The sequence below is a fragment of the Cryptomeria japonica genome, chromosome 8 (genome assembly GCF_030272615.1).
Source record: "Cryptomeria japonica chromosome 8, Sugi_1.0, whole genome shotgun sequence".
Lineage (NCBI taxonomy): Eukaryota > Viridiplantae > Streptophyta > Pinopsida > Cupressales > Cupressaceae > Cryptomeria > Cryptomeria japonica.
The window spans coordinates 291,703,456-291,722,549 of NC_081412.1; the positions used below are offsets into that span (position 1 = coordinate 291,703,456).

Below are 19,094 nucleotides of genomic sequence, written 5' to 3' on the forward strand. Positions count from 1 at the left end.
CCCGAAATCAAGCCCCCAAGTTCAAAATAGGACCTAATTAGGGTTTCTGATTAAATGATGTATTGGAGGAATAAAATGAAAGGGGCACACTTTAATGAAAGGGCCCAACTTTATGATGTGGAAGATGATGAAATAGGACCTTAGACCTAATTAATTTGATTAATTAAGTGCTAAAGGGGAAATGTAATGCAAAATGCAAAATGCGCCAAGGCGGGTGCTAAACTAGGTGTGAAATTGTACCACCCTAGCAAGTGCGTACAATTTACGACGCTACAATAATGTATTAAAGAACAAAACATATCTCAATCTCTTATCATTTCTTAAGGGAGAAGGTTTCAAAGAAGGAAGTTGTATTGGAATACATTTATACAAAATAAAAGGCAACAAACATTTTTAATAAGGCATTGGAGAAGGATACTCTTGAGTATTTCAGGCAGAAACTATGGGTTATTGCCCCTCCTTTTTCTAACTAGATGCATTATAATGGTGCATCTTTCTAGGTGATTCGGTGCTTATTTTGTATCTCTTGGATTGATGTTGTAACCGCTCTCAGGGGGAGTGGTGGTGTACGTTGGTTTGTCATGCAACACCCTTTGTCTTTGATGTCAAAGAGGGAGAGAGAGTTGTTGTGAAATTTGGAGAGATAATTGTTGTGAAATTTGGAGAGATAATTGTTATGAAATTTGGAGAGATAATTGTTATGAAATTTGGAGAGAGATTTGTTGTGAGATTTGGAGAGAGATTTGTTGTGAGATTTATGCAGGTAGTGTGGCATTGCTCAAGTGTTTCCATCAATGACAAAGGGGAAGATTGTTAGAAGTATGAGCTTAAATATGGTTGTCATTAATGTCAAACCTAGTTAGATGGACAGATTTTGGTCTAGATACATTCCTAATTATTGTAGTTATGGTTTGTATTAGACATTGAGTTTGGTATTTTTGGTGTTGGTTGTGGCATTTCGATTCAAATGGTTATTTTTATTCTCTAGCAGTAAGTGTGTCTGTTAGACAGGCCAGAAAGTCTTCGATGGCCTCCAGATATGTTGCAAATTGTGTTACAATTTAGTAGACATGATTTTTCTCAGCATGCTTCTTTGATAATTTCTTTGTTTCATAAGAGAGCTTTGTTCAAGATGTTTAATTGTGTTATAATTTGATGTGTCTGGTTAAGTTATATTGGATGGATAATATTATCTTGGTCTAGATATGCATTGGATGATGTATCAAGAAGTTGTTATAGGTCTCACCATGGCATGTGGAGATCCATGTAAGGTATTTTGCATTAGATGATGTTCTTTGGCTGAAAGATTGCTATTTCTACACATTACATTTGGTAGCATCTTTGGTGAATATATTAGCATGTGTGGATCATTGGATTCACCTTAGAAGGATGTATTGTGATGTATTTTGGTTCCTCATTCTCTCGGACTAGATCGCTTTGAGTATTTTTGGTCGAGGTGGCTTATTTTTTTTAATAATGCTTATTCTGCTTTGGTTGACCCTAGATTAAGTTTTTCAATGATCTATCTCATATTTAAGGAGTGTGGATGTATGAGTTGAGTTTAGTTGTGGTGTGGATTATATGAATTGATGAGAAGTGTTGCGAATTATGTGCAAGCAAATTTGAGATTGTAGATGTGCAAAAGTCAGAGCTTTGAAGGTGATATATTTAGTGAGACAGTGTTGTAATAGTGGTGATTAATCAGAGATGTTTGACATGATGTTGGTGACTTGATCTAGTAGTTCAAGGACAATTTCATGTTTAGGAGATCCTTCTCATTTGTAGTTCTACTATTTCCTTTGTTGTTGATTGACAGTGAGTCTTTTGGAAGAAGATTGTATCTTGCCTTGAAGTAGTGAGCCTCAATTGTGCAAGCCCTTATATCTTAACCTAAGGCAGTGTGCCTTAGCCTTGCAATTCTATTAGGTGTTGTTTCACCTTAGTAGTGAGCCTAAAACTTTGTAATCATTCATATTCATATTGTAAGATAGATTCTCACAATGGTTTTTCCCTATTCGGATTTCCCATGTAAATCTATTGTTCATGTGTTGATGGTTGATGTTCATGTGTTGTTATTGCTATGTTAGTTGATGTTGTTTGTACTTAATTTGTTTTGAATTTTTGAACTGATTCACCCCGCTCTTGATCCTATCATGTGTTCAACATTGAGTTCCAGTAAACCATTATTTGTTATAAACTTTTGAAAATCTTTTTGCACTGTCCCTAGCTCCATTTGACCCCCTTTCTTGTCCACCAATTCCAAGGTTGCATTGAAATCACCACCTAGAATAATCAAAGACTTATCCAATTTCTTAAACACTACTGATATCTGATTCCAAACCTCTGTCTTCTACCTAATCCGAGAGGGACCATATATGTTAAATAGAAAAAAATCATAGTTTATGCTCATTGAATGTATATTTACTTTCTGTTAATGATTTGGTTATATTTACTCCTCCAAGCTTATGGTGGATGGGTTCCAAATAATCCCAATGCCCCCAAAAGCTCCTCTGGCCATTTATTCCTACTTTTGATAAGAGTATTTGAGTTTTCCTTACTTAATTTTGTCTCTGGCAACATTACAATATTTGATTGCAATTGATCAAGACATCTCTTGATCAAACACATTTTATTAGGGGTATTGCAACCCTTGATATTACATGTTTATATTTTCATGGCTCCTTTGGAAGGGTAACACCCTTCCTGGGAAACAATTTACTTTATCCTTTAGCACACCCTGCTAGTTCCAATTTCACATTATTATTTCTCTTGGCCCAAGATTTCTTCTCACCTAGTTTGGATGCCTTTGACTTTGCCAAGGTTTGGCTAATGGTTCTTTTTTCTAATATATCTTTCTCTCCATCCAAACTCCATTCCTCGTCATCTTCTAAAGAATCCCACTCAAAATTCTCTTTATCTTTGTGTTGAGAATTTTCTCGATTGAAGGTATCACAATCTCTACATTATTGAATCCAAATCCTTGCCAGAAACTCATGTATATTCTTGAAGAGATCTTCTTGTTGCCTATTACTTGCATCCTCCACATCCAAAATCTCTAATGCCACTACACTGGGATTTTTCCCATCATTCTCTATAACTAAAATGACCTCTTTAACTTTTGTATTTTCCTCACCTACTAAATTGACTACTTCAGTGTTACCTTCTTGAAGTGTTTATGAATTTATCTACCCCTGCGAATTCTCTACTCCATCCCTACTCAGATTCCCATCCTCCATTTTTTTCCTATCCAATTCTAAGCCCATATGATTGTGAGGTGTATTAATCATTTTTTATTGGTTGCACTTGAAGGTGGAGCATTCGCCTATGTCCCTTTGCTTACTTTGAATAACTCTTTTTTTATGGAATCCAGGTTTAGCTCTAATATCCCTATCACGATCTAGAACAATCTTCTCCCCTTAACCTCCTTGATTCTAACTTTATTGGATCTTATTGGGGGATTCTAAGTTCTCCTATTCCCCTGTCATTGATTTAGGTTTATTGACCATCCTCTTGGAGGCTACATCCTTTCCTTTTTTGAGTGCAATACAATCCACAACTGTATGGCCAACCACTTTGCACTACTTGCAGTGTTCCACAATCTCCTCTACCTCAATTTATTGCCACCAAACTCCAATATTGGTCCAAATATCAATTTATTTGGGAAGAGGAGGGGAAAGGCATCTAGTTGATGCAAATCTGAGCACACATACTAAAATATTTTTGCTTTTGAATATCCTAATTTTTCCTAGGAAGGTTATAGAGTCTCAACTAGATTGGTATTTCATCAATATTGGTTTTAAGTGGGTTAAAATTTGGATCCAATCCTTAATGTAAAAACCCTTGCCCCCCATAAAAAGGGTCCATTGTGTAAAACCCAAGTTCTCATTCTAGCATCCTCAACTATTACCACGTAAAATCCATTCGACAAGGTTTTGATTTTACATTTGAAACCTCAGGTCTCATCATACTACTTCTTGACCTGGCTGAAAGCCATTCATTCCCCAGCCCATTTTATAAAAAAATGCCTTCTCTTTGAGCAAAGCCATAGATTCATTCCATTTTTTATTATCCAAAGAGAAAGTAACCACTCTATTATTTGTTGTTTGGATACTCACCTTAGGGTTTGCATCCGTCTTTTGCAATTTTTTTGGTCTCCATTCCTTTGCACTGACTCTCTTCCATACTTTTCCCAACCCCTCAAACAATTTGGTGTATCTTGGTTTAGGTCGTTGTATATTACCTGAACCATGAGAGACCTCACCATTTGAAAACCCACCTCTGTTGCGTTGTCCACCATTATCAAGCCTTCTATTTTGATCCTTCCAAACCCAACTTGGTTGTTTCCATGCAGAAAACCTTCCCTTATTCAACAACCATCTATGACCTCCCTATCATTTAGGCCTACCATCTCTCCTCGGTTGCAACCCTAGCCTCTTTCTCAACGCCATCCCTTTATCTTAATTTATTTGTATAATATGTACATTATTTATGAAAAAAATTAAATCCAACAAATCTTCATTTAATTTAATATATTACTGAAACAATACATATACAAAATAATCTATTTGTTATAATCATTCTACCCTCACTATTTTTATTTTACATGTAGAAAAAGCTAGGCTTGATTGGAGGGCCAAAATTAGGCCTTGTCATATTGGCTTTACAAACAGGGTTATTCTTCATTCAAAATGTATATATGACTAATAGATACACATGTATATCCATTTTTTTACTTAGAATACATGCATATTTGATGACCATAGGTACATTTTGTATGAATACTTTTTTCTTCATACAAAACTAATGCATATATTAAATTATGAGACTTTATTAAACCCAACCTGTCCCAACTTTGAAAGTCTAAATCTACTGATTGACTCAACTTTTAAAAATAATATTTTTTGATAATTATACATTCAAAATCACTCTTCACATGCTAAAAGCTATCCCTTTTTTCATTAATCTTATATGATTTTTGACAATTCATCCATAAACTCCCAAGTCACATGATGCACTCTTCTTAGAGTTTTGATTATGAATGGATGAATTTTAACTTCCATGAGGCTAAAAATAGCCTCTAGGACAACTAGCCTTGTCATTTTGTTTCTTTTGTATTTCAATCCTTTTCCTATTCAAGGTGACAATGAGCTCCCCCAACTTCTTAATAATTCCCTCGTTGAATAGATTGTACCAAGAGATAAGTATCAAGATTTTGGTTTGTTTGTCCTTGATGTCCCTAAAGGCATCACACTCCAAAACAGAGTATTTTTTTTATTCCATTGACTTGGTAATGCAAAAAATACACACCTTTTATTCTCAAAGTTCTTTATGTTTTTTTCACCACCCCATCTCATATCAAAGTTGATGATAATTAGTTCTCAATTGGGTAATACAAATCTTAGCTCTCCACAAAAACAATAGCCTCTATGCACACTTTTTTATTGATGACCACATGTGGGATTGAACTCTTAAAGATAGCTTCTTCTTTCTCTCAAGTACTTCACCCACACACACTTGTGAAACTTATCCATAACAAAATCCTTTATCTCTTTGTTATTTTCATGGCGCATGCATTCAAGTAGATATTCTATCTTCTCATACATGTGTTGTTTTTCTTGATCTATATCTTCTTTCTTTTGCTCATGATGCCATTGAAAACAACCTTAGGCCATCTACCTACTTTCATTTGTTCACTTCTTTTTAAATATCTTATAAGATGCACCATAGTAATTGCTTCAATAAGAGTTCCCCTTGCTTCACCAACACAATCTCATAAGGAATTAAACCTTTTAATTTGAACTTTCTTAGATCAAACATTTTTTAATTTTCTTAATTTGCATTTTTTAAAAATAAACCTTATCACAAATTTTTCCAAATGGGCACCATCTTCACCAGACAAATTTAGTCATTTTTCAAGTTTGCCAATATATAAACCAAAAAGAGTGGAGGAGAGGAGGCACCCTTGCTTGACCTCAATGTCACTCATAAAACTTTTTGAATTACTTCCAAAGTTTTAATTTTGATCTCTTCATAGAGCTTATGGACAACTACTCTAAAGTGTATGTGAATTCCACTATTTTCCATTCTACACCATAGCTTATCCTTGGGGATTGAGTTGAAAGCCTTTTTCATGTAAAAAAAAGAACAAAATTCTTCTTCCCTTTTCTCCAATTTTTTTTAATGATGTGCCTGTAGCGTCCTAAAATTGCGACACTTGCAATTTCGACTGCATTTCGGTCTTCACGATGGCGACGCAACACGCAACCTGAATGGAGACCCCGAAACCTGATTATGACACTGAAAACTGCATTTTCTTGCACCCTGGCCTGAACCTCCTTTGCACCCTGCTGTCCCGGGAGGTGGGACCAGAGCGCCCAGCGCCCTGGTCCCTGGCCCTATTTTGGGCCCGGTTTCCTATGGGGCTTCGGGTCCTTTTGTTTGCAATTTGGAAAATAAACTTTCCTGGTCGGCCTAAGGTCTAGAAAATCAGTCTATTAACCCTAATTGGCAAGTATATAAACTACATTTGCCTCTCCCATTTGGGTAAGAAGGACATATGTGTACAAGCGTGGAAACTATACTCAAGCATTCACGCATTCAAGCATTCCTTCAAGTAATTGATCATTTCAAGTCTCCATTCAAGGCTAAGTGTTGCATTCAAGACAAGGATTCAACCATTGAAGAGGAGATCACTTACAACACATTACATGCTACAACATACAACATACAACAAACAACAACATCTATACCTTCGCATATAAGGATACAAACATCCTTACAACAAGGTATTAGTACTTGTTTTACATTACATTTACAACAATATCTCATTTCTTGGTTAATTCCAAAACCGGGGTTTGACCTAAAGGCAAACCCCTAATCCCTAACCCCCCAATCGTCTTCGCTTTTCTGTGTGTAGGTTGCAGGTACGCGGCTGAAATTGAAGATCTGGAATCCTTGTGCAGAGACGAACAGATCCCCCTTCGTTTTGCGGATTTTTCGGAGGACTGTGGCGTCGGGCGCCATCGTCCCGACAACTTTTGCTCAAATTTGCATGACAGCGCCGTATCGACATTTTACTACTAATTCCAGGTCCGCAGCTTCATCCTATATCCCTATCTCAGTTTATAAGCGAATCTTTGTCACTTTCTATGCATTCCTAGTTCAATCTTTCTATCTACATTTCTTTACAAAAGAGGGTATCCTTGCTATCACAACCCTTGAAACTCATTTAGAATCCAATCTTGCATTGCGTGGGATTGGATCTTGTGGGTTTCAACCCCTCTTTTGAATGTAAAGTCTCTCCCCTAAGTGAAAACCATCAACCCTAGTAACCTCCCTTCTCTCTCCTTGGAGTTGGAAGAGGGGAGAGCAACTAGGGTTCGATCGCGATTTTCCGCTTTACAGTGCCTCAAAGTGCTTTTATGATCAACAATAGAGTGCTTATGTCTAAAACTTGTTTGTCCTTTTGCTCACTTTTCTTTTTCTTCTATCCGCTTATTGATTTTGTTTTCAACCTTACTTTAAAATAATTTTACAAACAAATGATTGATCATTATGGTCATACAATTGAAAGGATTATTAACCTCACCACTCTTAAAAAGAGGTATCACTAGGCTACCTGTCCAATCTCTTTGGAACCTTTGGTTACTGATGTTGAATATTCTTATAATGTGTGGTGTGATAGTTCTCACCCCCCATTTTAGGTACTCCACTTGAAGTTCAACCAAGTCATTTCCTTTTCCAATACCCACCTTCTTAATACTAGTCTCAACCTCTTACAAGGTGAAAATTTTCTGCTATAATATTGACCACTTGAAGTTCAACCAAGTCATTTCCATTTCCAATACCCACCTTCTTAATACTAGTCTCAACCTCTTACAAGGTGATTTTTTTTTGCTATAGTATTGACCAAGGCAGGGTCAACCTTTGATTCTTGTTCATAAAGTTGTTTTGCATATTCAAACCATTGATTAGCTACAATGTCATCTTAGTTTTTTTTGGGTTGAAGTTCCTTCCAAAATAGCTTTGGGTTATTCCTTCTTAAGTAGATTAGCTCTTCTCACATTGTGTCCATGAATTCAACATTTTTTTTCCTAAAATCTACATATACAATTTTATACTTATTTTTTCTTACTTGACTCTTTTAAAGTTCACCTTACAATTTTACTTCCTCATCAAACCAAAAATTAACCAAAAAACAATTTATTTCTGATTTCTTATTTTTTACTCTTTTACTCTTCCACTCTTCCTAAATGCTCTTTGAATTATATTTGCTAACTCATGACTATTGAGACCTTGAAATATCTCTTAATTATCCTCTCTAACATTGCCTTGAAAATAATACAATTTTCTCATGTCAAAAATAATTTTTCCCTTTTAAGGTAGTTGTTAAAATATATACACATTTACTTACAAAAAATCTATAAATACTGGCGTACGGCCATCAAATTTAAGAGAATTATGCTCTGAATAAGGAGCCTGAGCGAGAACAAGACGCATTGCATCTTATGCTGCTGTAAAAATCTCAGAAAGCAGACACTCTATTTAACTATTTGGACATGGCGAGAAGCGAAGAAGGAAAACGAAGGGATGATGGCAGGGACAGTGATAACGATAATGATGAGCGCAAGTCTAGCAAAAAGAGACGGCAAAAGAAATCCCCCGTGGATTCCGATTCCTCTGCAGGTGCCCTGCCACTCCTATTTTCACTCCTTATTTTTTCAATCTTTAGCTTGTGTTATTCATTGCTCTGCGAATGCATATGGTTTCTTCTCTGTGTCTAAGACGACAACAGAAAAAGGAAAGAAAGGAGGGAGCGCAAGGAAAAGAAGCACAAACGAAGCAAAAAGGACAAGGTGAAAACAAGGCACCGAGATGATCACGACGACACTGATTCTGATGAGCAGCATTCCAGAGTTAAAAAGGGGGGCCACAAACATAAACACAGACACCATAGTAAGCATCCAATATATTAGCAGCTTATTATTATTTTTTCCTTTTAAATTTCTTATCTTGTTGGGTAAGATATATTTATTGATCAAGGCCAGCCAGTCCATCACTGGTCCGTCCGTTATAAAAATTGAACACAGCACCTATTGTACCCAAACTTCGGCAACTTGCCCTTACACCGAGCCCATATACAACTCTATTGAAGATATTAGCTACGGTTTTTAGATTTGAAGGCTCTGGCTTACATTGGAATGTATCACTTTGGAAATTATCTTCGCCACATTTCTACTGGTGGTTTAAACCTCTGGGACGCTCTTACAATTGTTTTCATTACTATTACAACGCAACTCCTTGGATAAGAAATTGAGAATTTAACTAAAATTGATAGACTGTTCAACTAGTAAAAATGCCTTCTTGTTAGGCAAATTTGCATGTGAATGGGTCTTAGTTGTAATGTATAGAAGGGTTACCTCCTCTTGTCATAAGAGAGATATCGGAAATCATCAGTGGTAGGAGTTTACTAAAAATCTGGCAGTTAAGATTAGAGAAATATCAGAAACCTGACAGAAAAAACCCTTATCAGTGAACTGACAAACAGGTGTTCCCTTAGCTTTTATTCTTATGGTTGTGGCAAGAGTCTGAGACTTTAGCCCTTCTTCCTACCTTTGGATTGACAATTTCTACATATGCTATCGAGTTCCAACACTGGCTTTTGTAAATCTCTTAAAATCTTTTCATGTCATATCCTTGCATTGTATGTCACATTTGGTATTAATTTTCTACTGGTTGCTTGCCCGTGTTAAAATTGTGAATTTATATCCTTTTTTCAATATCATCAGCGGTCTTCACTTTTACAGTCTTCTCTCTTCTTATAGCCCCAAGAGAGTCAAGGCTTAATTAAGAAGCAATGCATGACATCATAATGGTCCATAAAACAAAGCCTTATTACAGTATTTTTGACATGACAAATGCTTTTTTATCGAGGAGTTATAAACGTGCAATTTTTAATATCTGTCCCCTTTTTCTACACAGGGAGGAATACAAAACCCACTATTTTACATTAGAGAGTTACCATCTTTTACCTCTGGCTAGTTCATGCTGTAATCGAGTGCTTCTATCATATTTTTCCCCAATCTGGGTGCGGGTTTCAAACTGGAGACGCTTCTTGCTCAGTATCAACAAGTTATCACTTTACCTCAGGCCAGAATCGAGGAAAAAACCCTTATTGCCTAGGAACAAAGCCTTATTACCCGTTTCCAAAAGAAAGTACTCATCATTATTGCCTAGGAACTTGATGTGATATAGTCAACTTGGTTTAAGAGCAATAAATTTCTTTCTTCATTGAAACTGCCCTGCAATCCTCTCTTTATTCCAACATAAATCCCCATATGTTATCGACACAATAATATTAAGAAACCTGCAGTGGCCTCATTAAAATATTCGTTTCTATGCATAAGTTCATGCATGCATATCTGTATATACATATATGCATCTATATTTATATACTGATGTATAACTATATATCTGTATGTACATACATATAAATATGTGTGTATGTGTGTGTCCACGCATACATATCTGTATATCTGTATATCAATATATCCCAAAATACTCCTGCGAAAGCTATAGTCAAAGGATGATATCTTGGGCTCTGATTCACCAGTCAATACACATGCAAAACACCCACAGCTACAGTAAAAAGATATCTGGAACTGATGTTATTTTTCTTAAATCTGGTGAGTTTTACTCAATGAAATCTCACAATACATTGCTCGATTTTTAATTTTTTACACAAACATTATATAGAAACACCACATCAAAAGAACTGATATTCATGGCTGTAAAATATCAAAATACTGCTCACACAGCAGACAGCAGCAAACACACCTACAACAATTCTAGAAAGTAAACAACAAACATTACACCTGCAAACAAACACTTCTTTAACTCAAGCTGAACTGCACTATCTGTTGAAGCTCCAATGCACTTCCAGAGTGAGAATGCTAACAAGAATCACAGGGATTTTGTGCTATGACCCTTACAACTCATGGGGTTTTGTCCACAAGCTGTAATCCTCCATGGGTTTTTATCCACAAAAGATAATTGTAGAACAAATTTTTCATACAATGTGAAATGATAGAATGAACTGTCAAAAGATTCCCTAGAAGACACCAACACAAAATATATAGACAAGTGCACTAGAATGGGCACCCAATAAGTCCCACATCTCATCTGGTGGGAAAAGCAAATCTGAAAAATGCATTGAAGCCTCCACCATCACCTGTTGCCAAATAGTGCTTGTTTCAAGCACAACTCAACATAATCGTCAAGAATCTTCAAGAAAGAGCCTCTGACGGCCCCCATGGGAAATCTAATACCCACTTTCGCATAATTTGAATATTGTTTAATATTTAATGGTCCAAGTTCCCATAAAATATAAATTAAAATAGGGCCAAACAAATATAAAGTAAATTATTTCCTAACTACTTCACCTTAGCTCATCGGAAATATGGAAAATGAGCCAAAGTCCAATCAATTGAAAATTCACCTGTTTTGGGATATTATATATCTGCTAGCCATTCTTTTCACTGTAATAATGAGTGTAGGCAACATCTTCAAAGATGCTGACAATTTTTTTTGCTTCATCTATTATATTCTTAAGGTTCCGATCCTTGATCTCACCCTTCTTGCTATCATTGATGATAATAAGAGAATCTCCCTCAATCTCTAGATTTTTGAACTTAATAGATTTCACCAACTTGAAGCCTTCCAAAAGTGCCATTATTTCCACTTCATCATTGGGTTTGACACCAAGATAAAAAGGAATCTTCCTGAAACATCTCTTATCTGATCTCAACATTGCTTCTTCTTGTGTAGGATTGGAGCAGTAGACTCCAACAGCATTTCTCACCTAGGTTTTTCGCATATTGGGTTTTCCTCGTATATCTGGTGTTGTGTGATGTATCCTTGTGTGTGCCTGCATAATGTTCTCTTCCCTTATCTCACCAGTATGTCTTCTTGGTCTATGATATGTTAACTAGTATTCACATTTAGGATTTAAAGGGTAAAATATTGAAAACCACTGATTCACCCCCCCTCTCAGTGGCATCTTGTGTTCTACAATTTGTGTCAGAGCCTTAGGTTCCCGGTTAGATAAGCTTTCTCCAGCTTGGGTAGATTCTAGTTTGAGAACACAATGGTCAGTTTTGAGTCAATTTCTACTCCGGTGTTTGATGGGTCAAACTATTTCATTTGGAGTTGTAGAATGGAAGTCTACCTGTCCTCATCAGGCTATGATGTTTGGATGTCGGTTGTTAATGGTCTTTCTAATTCTGTCAGTCCTTCCACCGATCCCGAATCAGAAAGAAGATACAGGTGCAATGCTGAAGCAATGAAGGCACTGATTCTTAGTGGACTTTCCAGTGATGTTTCTTCAAAAGTGGACAGATGCAAATCTGCAAAGAGCTTGTGGGATAGACTCAAGAAACTTTATGGTGAAGAACCTTGCACCGCTGGATCAGATTGTGGAAGCAAGAAGATTTATATAGAAGATGAATGTGTAGTTGATAAGTCTAGATCAGTTAGCAGCAACAACAATGATGAAGAAGAAACCCACCTCTTCATGGCTCAACAGACAGAAAGTGAGATGCACACATCGAAAAGGGATAATGCAGATCAATCCAACCAGCAAGATGTGTTTGGTAGTGATTGTGAAGATGAAGAAGAAGTTGAGGCTCAAGTTGATCTTGAAGGGGAGCTGGTAAGTGCCCTAGATGAGCTGAAAAATGTTAGGAATGAATTTAAGAATTACAAAATATCAGTTCACGAAGAATGCAATCAATTGAGAACATGCCTTGAAGAGTCAAATAGAAATATCTGCATATTGACAACTCAACTTGAAGAGGCCAAAGGAATGATTGGTGAATTGAAATCAGTCTTTGATGCCAAGGAGAGTAGATGTGAGGATTTGGAGCTAGAAGTGGAGGCAAAGAATAAAGAATGTCAGAGGCTAAAAGGAGAAATGGAGAATTTTCGAAAAGACCTTGAGAGGTGCCAAGATGAGCTTAAGGTGAGGATCCGGTTTGATGGCAGCACTGATGCTTTGGACAAAATGCTGAACAAACAAAAACACTCCAAGGATACCAGAGGATTAGGATATGCTGCCCGTGAATGCTCCACAAGCAAGGATGTCTCCCACAAGGACATTCAGTTTGTCTCCACAAGTGAAAATACAAATGGTCAGACCTTCACAATCAAGAAAGCTCCAAGGAAGAAGGTTGATCTAACTACAACCGGTGAAGACATGAGGATGAAGACCAGTGCTGCAAGGAGAAATAATGCAGATCCAAAAGGAAAAAGGAAGCTGAATGAAGGTGGCTTCATCAGAAATAAGAACATAAGAAGACATCTTGGAAGACCTCTTGCCGGTAGAAGACAAAGAGATGCTGCTGCACACAAAATTGAGAATAGGAGAAGGCTAAGACATATGTCTGTTGTAAATGAGCATCTCGGGATCAACAACAAAGGAAGAAGGAATGGAGGAAACGAGCCTGCAAGATCACATCATGTTTTGCAAAACAAGTTTGTAAGTTATAAGCCCTTTTTCTCCGGTTACCGTTTTTCATGTAAAGGATATGGCCATAGAGTAGATGAATGTAAAATGAGGTCTAGGAATAGACAAAATGTTTTTCCTAGGAATAACAATAAGAATATTTTGTCTTATGGTAGTCGGTGTAACAATCATGCTCAACATGGAAGTGGTTATAGAGCATATGAGAATCAAAGACCTGCATGGAATGAAAGGAGAAGTGTCCTTGCAAGATCAAGAATTCCATTGGTTCCGGTAGCTGGGTACAACAACATGGTTTGGAGAAGATCATCAAATCGTTTTAATAGAAGGTCCTCCAATCTTTTGTCTGGCATGAACACAGTCTGCTACTACAACAATGTTGTTGGAGCAAGAACCAATTAGCAAAGGAAGTCAATACTGCTCTAGAGACAACAAATGAGAAAAGAAGGGAGTTCAAGCAGGTTTGGAGGAAGAAGGAAGAAAATACAACCATGGGCAGGCACTGTGCATTCAATGCATAGGTGATATCTCCTAAGGCTTAAAGGAGATGCAGAACCTTAGGGGGAGCTACATATTGATCATATTATTCACCCCCAAAATTTGGAAAGGACAAATGTAAGGTTAGGTCGGTACCAGTACATGGGAGAAGATGAGATGGCAGTGTGTGTAGTTAGTGCCTTGGCTACACATCTACATATGTGAGATGGTTTTCTGCTGCAAGTGTCATGAATGGTTAAACTGCAAAATTGGTAGCAAAGGCGTTTGATTCTGGAAGATGCAGTTGAGTGGATAAGATGTCTTGGTAGAGATATTGGTCCGGTATAGTAAACCGGTGTGTATAGTATGTTACCGGTATGGATATTGACCGGAATTGCAGATTATGATCATTGCAGTGACTTCGGCTGCTTGGATTGAGGAAATTATGTCTCAAGTGATATTGGAGAAGTCTCGATTGACAATGTGTTGGTCCGGTAGTCAACCTCATGTGCATACATCATTTTGACTTAATTGGTTTGATTGTTGACATGATGGTGATGTGGTTTGGCATTGTGGTCATGTAAAGTCATAACAAGTTGTGATGGATGTCATAGAGCTGGAAGATCTTCAGTAGATCACATATACTCATCTCTACCGGTATAAGGTGCAGATTGGAGCCCCGGTTTAGGACTTGACAGGCAAAGAAGACCTGAGGTCTATGGTTCAGGGCGAGTTCATAGCTTTACATCCCTTGATTTTTGAACCATATGATGGCCAATGAGGGAGAGTTACTTGCACAGGGGGAGAACATACATTTGGTATCAGAGAAATATACAAGTGATATCAAATTGGTATCAATGTCAGCATCAACAATTGGTGTCAGAATAACCTCCTACATGACAAAAGGGGGAGAAGATGCAGTCTGACCGGCAGGTAAGTGAAATTCACTGACACACTTTTCTACAATTGGTATCAGATTGGTATATACAATTGCTGTCGGTTGGTGTTTGAACCCTCTATCTCAAGTGTTGCTGGATGAGAGGATGCAGAGTATAATGGTCAAAGGGGGAGAAGCAATCGGTAGAAAGTTTAGTCAGTTCCCTTTGCCATTGTTGTCAAAGGGGGAGAGAAATGACCTGTAGTATACCGGATACTACATGTGTTGACATCAACGCCAAAGGGGGAGATTGTTGGCATTGTGTTGTCATTGATGTCAACCGGTATGGGATGTTAACCGGTGAGTAAGTATTGGAGACCAGTATGGAATGACAATCAGTAAGTGATGTGTTGGCAGTGTGTTGTTGCCAACTGGTAAGCATTGTGATCGGTAAGAAAGCAAGGTTGAGCTAATGAAGAAGGGCATGCAATTAGTATGCTGTTTGTTTGATGTCATACAACAGGACTCCCACCGGATGAAGATGTTGTCATAGAATGAAGAGAACTCTGACAGAAAGTGTGCTGCCTCAAGATAGCAAGGAAGACATATGGGAAGGTTACTAGGTCATATGTTTGTTTGAAGATATGTTTGCTCAATCTCAGTAAAGTCATGCTAGTGCAATGCCAGAAGCAGAATGAGCAACAAAGATCCACTCCCATCAGATGTTTGGTAGATTGAGTGCTACTGTCTATCTACTCCCACCGGTTAGTGGTAATACTCAGCTTATCTCACAACATGCATAGAATGCATTATAACCCTTCGGGATAAGACAATCAGAGAAGTTAAAGGCAGGTGGTTGAAGACACACACCAAATGACCAAAGTGAAACATTAGAAGCCTCCAGCATGTGAAACCAAAGGTGTGCACCGGATTAGCAAGAGAAGGCATGATGAGTTACCGGTATAGAAAAGGAAGGATAAGTTTGTCACTTTGACAAACCAGTTGAGAGGAGAACCGGTCTTATGAAGATGAAGGTAAGGTTTAGCAGTTGCTAACATGGAGTTACCAGAATGCTGATATCAACAGAGATCCTTGTTAATGATTGATGTCTGTGTTGTCATGTCACCGGTATGATAGAATGTGTGCATTGAAGACTTTTGACATGCTAGTGTCAATCGGTAAGGATGTCAACCGACAAGAGACCAAAGCGGCAAAGGTGAAAGGCTCTCATCAGATAGAATTGTGCATTAGTGGCTCACTCTGAATGTATGTTGAGGATTGACATGTTTAGTGACCGGGCAAATGTGATCCAACCGACAGAATAGGAGACTGCATGGTTTGAAGGTTAACCGGTTAGTATAACTGGTAAGGTAAGATGAACCGGTAGGTGTATACTGGTAGTGCACATGGTCGGTGACAGAGCCTAAACCGACACAGTGGACTCTGTTGAGCTGGACGCAGACAAAGATGACATGTGGATACCAGGTGGCAAGCATGCAGAGGTCGGTGAAGAGTGCTTCAGCGAAGTAGTTGCAGAGTCGGTCAACATTAAATGAAGACCCCGAAAATCACGGGTTAGATGCAGAGGGTTGCGGCTCAAGGAAAAACGAAGGACAAAGATCTGATTCCTTGACGTCAACGATTGATGCAGGATATCCAAGTGCAGATCGAAGTAGGTGAAGGAAACTGCATCATGCATGATGATTGACAAAACACAAGGTTGACAAATCAGGATGTAGGTTACCAAAGATAGAAGACGTGTGCTGGAAGGAACATATATGGCAGTGAAGCTTGATTTGCTGCAGGTTGTCAATCTCGAAGATGAGGTTTAATTGGATTCGATATGCCTCGTGCTTGGTGGAGTAAAACCTAGCACGCCAAGTTTGAGTTTTCTTTTGGCGGGAAAGCTTGGTTATAAATATAAAGATCAAAGATTGAAAGGCCTCGATGATGCTGCCAGAGGCTGTGATGCCAGATACAAAAGAAGAGAGAGTGAGTGTGCATCAGAAAGCCAATTAGACAGTGAGTTAATTGATGAACTTAGAAGTGACTGAGTGTATGGTAGTGTAATCGGCAAGAGGATATAATTGGCAAGGTTAAGGCAATTGATAGATTGATGCTGCAGGCCGGATAGAGGAGAAGAAGAGCGTATCAATGGTTCAGTCCAAGTGTCATCTGTGGAAGATCATAAACGACTGAGAGTGTGTGGAGGTGCAATCGACAAGGTGGCTTAAGAGGGGTTTAACTGGTAAGGCTAGACCGTTAGAGTGACTGGTAAGCTGCAAAGAGTGTAGCAGTCAAGTGAACTGGTAGTGCTAGATCTGATAGGAAGGCAACAAAGGGTGTTGCAGTGCAGTGGGAGTGTCAGTGAAGATTCGACAAGGTAGAAACAAACCAGGGCTTGATTGGTAATCAGAGAACTAGTAGAGATTAGAGAAAAGTGAACCGACAGAGAAGAGGCAGAGTAACAGAAAGAGGACTCAACCGGTAAGGTTGTAGCAGAGAGTGAAGGAGAGCAGGATCAGTGTGAGCAGAGAATTGACAGAGAACAGAGCAGAGGAAGACCGGTTGAGAAGAGTAGAACCGGTAGAGTGATTTGATTGTGAGAGGTTACAAAATTCATTTGTAACTGGGTTATAACTATTGTATTGTTTGTATTCATTGTAATCACTGAGTTGGTGCTCGGTGCAGGGGTTGGTGCTCCTTGGGTTGGTGCCCTAAACGTTGTAATAGTTTTATTTGTGAGGCTGGATTGGAGCAGTAGACTCCAACAACATTTCTTACCGAGGTTTTTCCCATATTGGGTTTTCCTCGTATATCCGGTGTTGTGTGATGTATCCTTGTGTGTGCCTGCATAATGTTCTCTTCCCTTATCTCACCGGTATGTCTTGTTGGTCTTTGATATGTTAACCAGTATTCACATTTAGAATTAAAAGGGTAAAATATTGAAAACCACTGATTCACCCCCCCTCTCAATGGCATCTTGTGTTCTACATTATTAATATCTTGATAAAGATATATTAAATAATATAAGAACACCACTATTTATGTTGCATACTGTTGTGACGTATTCACACATCGCCCCATTGCAAATGGGGACCCCTGCTTTTTGCTTTCTAGGGTTTGTTTTCTAGGTCTTTTTGGGTTTTGTTTGTTAGCATTTGCAGGATGAGTGCTGTCAAGGGGATTGTTGGATTACAGGCTTTGCTTGAGCCAGGGTGAGTCCACAGGGCCCCAGAATTAGGGTTTCTTTGAGAGTCTTCCTTAGGGCCTGGTTTTGCTCTCGTTGCTAATTGTGTCTTGCTTTGTGAGTGGGTATCATTCTTGAAGGTCCGAGCTAGGTCAAGTTGGTGAGTGATGAAGTCTGGAATGTCATCTTGATCTTCAAATGCCCTAAAATTTGGCTGTCTAGAATGCCCTGATCCTGAAATTTGGCTAAGTCTGGAATGTCTTGATCCTGAAATTTGACTGTTTGGAAAACTGAAGAATCCTCCAAAAGCTAGATTTTGCAATATAACTCCTGGAGGTCCGAAACCACTCTCAAACATCCTGGAAGTATATATGGAATATAAATGTCACTTATACTTAAATGTTATATTCCATAAAATGATCTTGACGGAGAGTCCAAAATGTCAAATTTCGCTCCTGACCCTTCCAAAGGGTCCAAAGCGAATTTCGCTCCTGACCCTTCCAAAAGGTCCAGAGCGAAATTCTCCATAAGACATTCTACTTTTATCAAAACCTACAACTAACGCATTCCCAGGCTTGAAAGAAGGCAAAAGAACTTGTTTGAATGAAGAAATGCAAAAAAATGAAGTCAGGATCATGGCCTAAGGTGAATTTCGCTCCTGACCCTTCCAAAGGGTCCAGAGCGAAATTCTTATTTCCTCTATTTTTCTCCTTAGCTTGACCAAGTTTGTAGACTTTTGAGGCATAATTGAGAAGGTTTGATGCAACTTTGCCTTGGAGAGGAGATTTTAGACCTTGGGATGATGGATTCTAGCCTGGGAGAGGAATTTCGTTTCTGACCCTTCCAAAGGGTCTAGAGTGAAAATCCTTATAACTCTCATTTTCCTTCCTTGTTTTGGATGGGCACTGGTTTATTAGGCTTTGTGTGTGAGTCTTGATGTGTTCTTGCCTTGAGAAGTGTTTTGAAAAGTGAGGATCTTGTCCAAAAATAGGAATTTCGCTCCTGACCCTTCCAAAGGGTCCAGAGCGAAA

At 38.3% G+C, this 19,094-nt stretch overlaps 1 protein-coding gene across 2 annotated transcripts in view; it reads left to right on the forward strand.

Annotated features, from left to right (window-relative positions):
• The first annotated feature begins 8,450 nt into the window (after nucleotides 1-8,450).
• Nucleotides 8,451-19,094, forward strand: part of LOC131035897 (uncharacterized) — a 51,543-nt gene continuing 40,899 nt past the window's right edge. Inside the window, exons 1-2 of one of the 2 annotated variants that reach the window (XM_057967662.2) lie at nucleotides 8,451-8,685; nucleotides 8,785-8,955. In XM_057967662.2, coding sequence (XP_057823645.1) covers nucleotides 8,559-8,685; nucleotides 8,785-8,955 — 298 coding nt within the window. In that variant the 5' untranslated portion in view covers nucleotides 8,451-8,558. The remainder of the gene's footprint in view (nucleotides 8,686-8,784; nucleotides 8,956-19,094) is intronic. The other variant, XM_057967661.2, reaches the window with a different exon arrangement.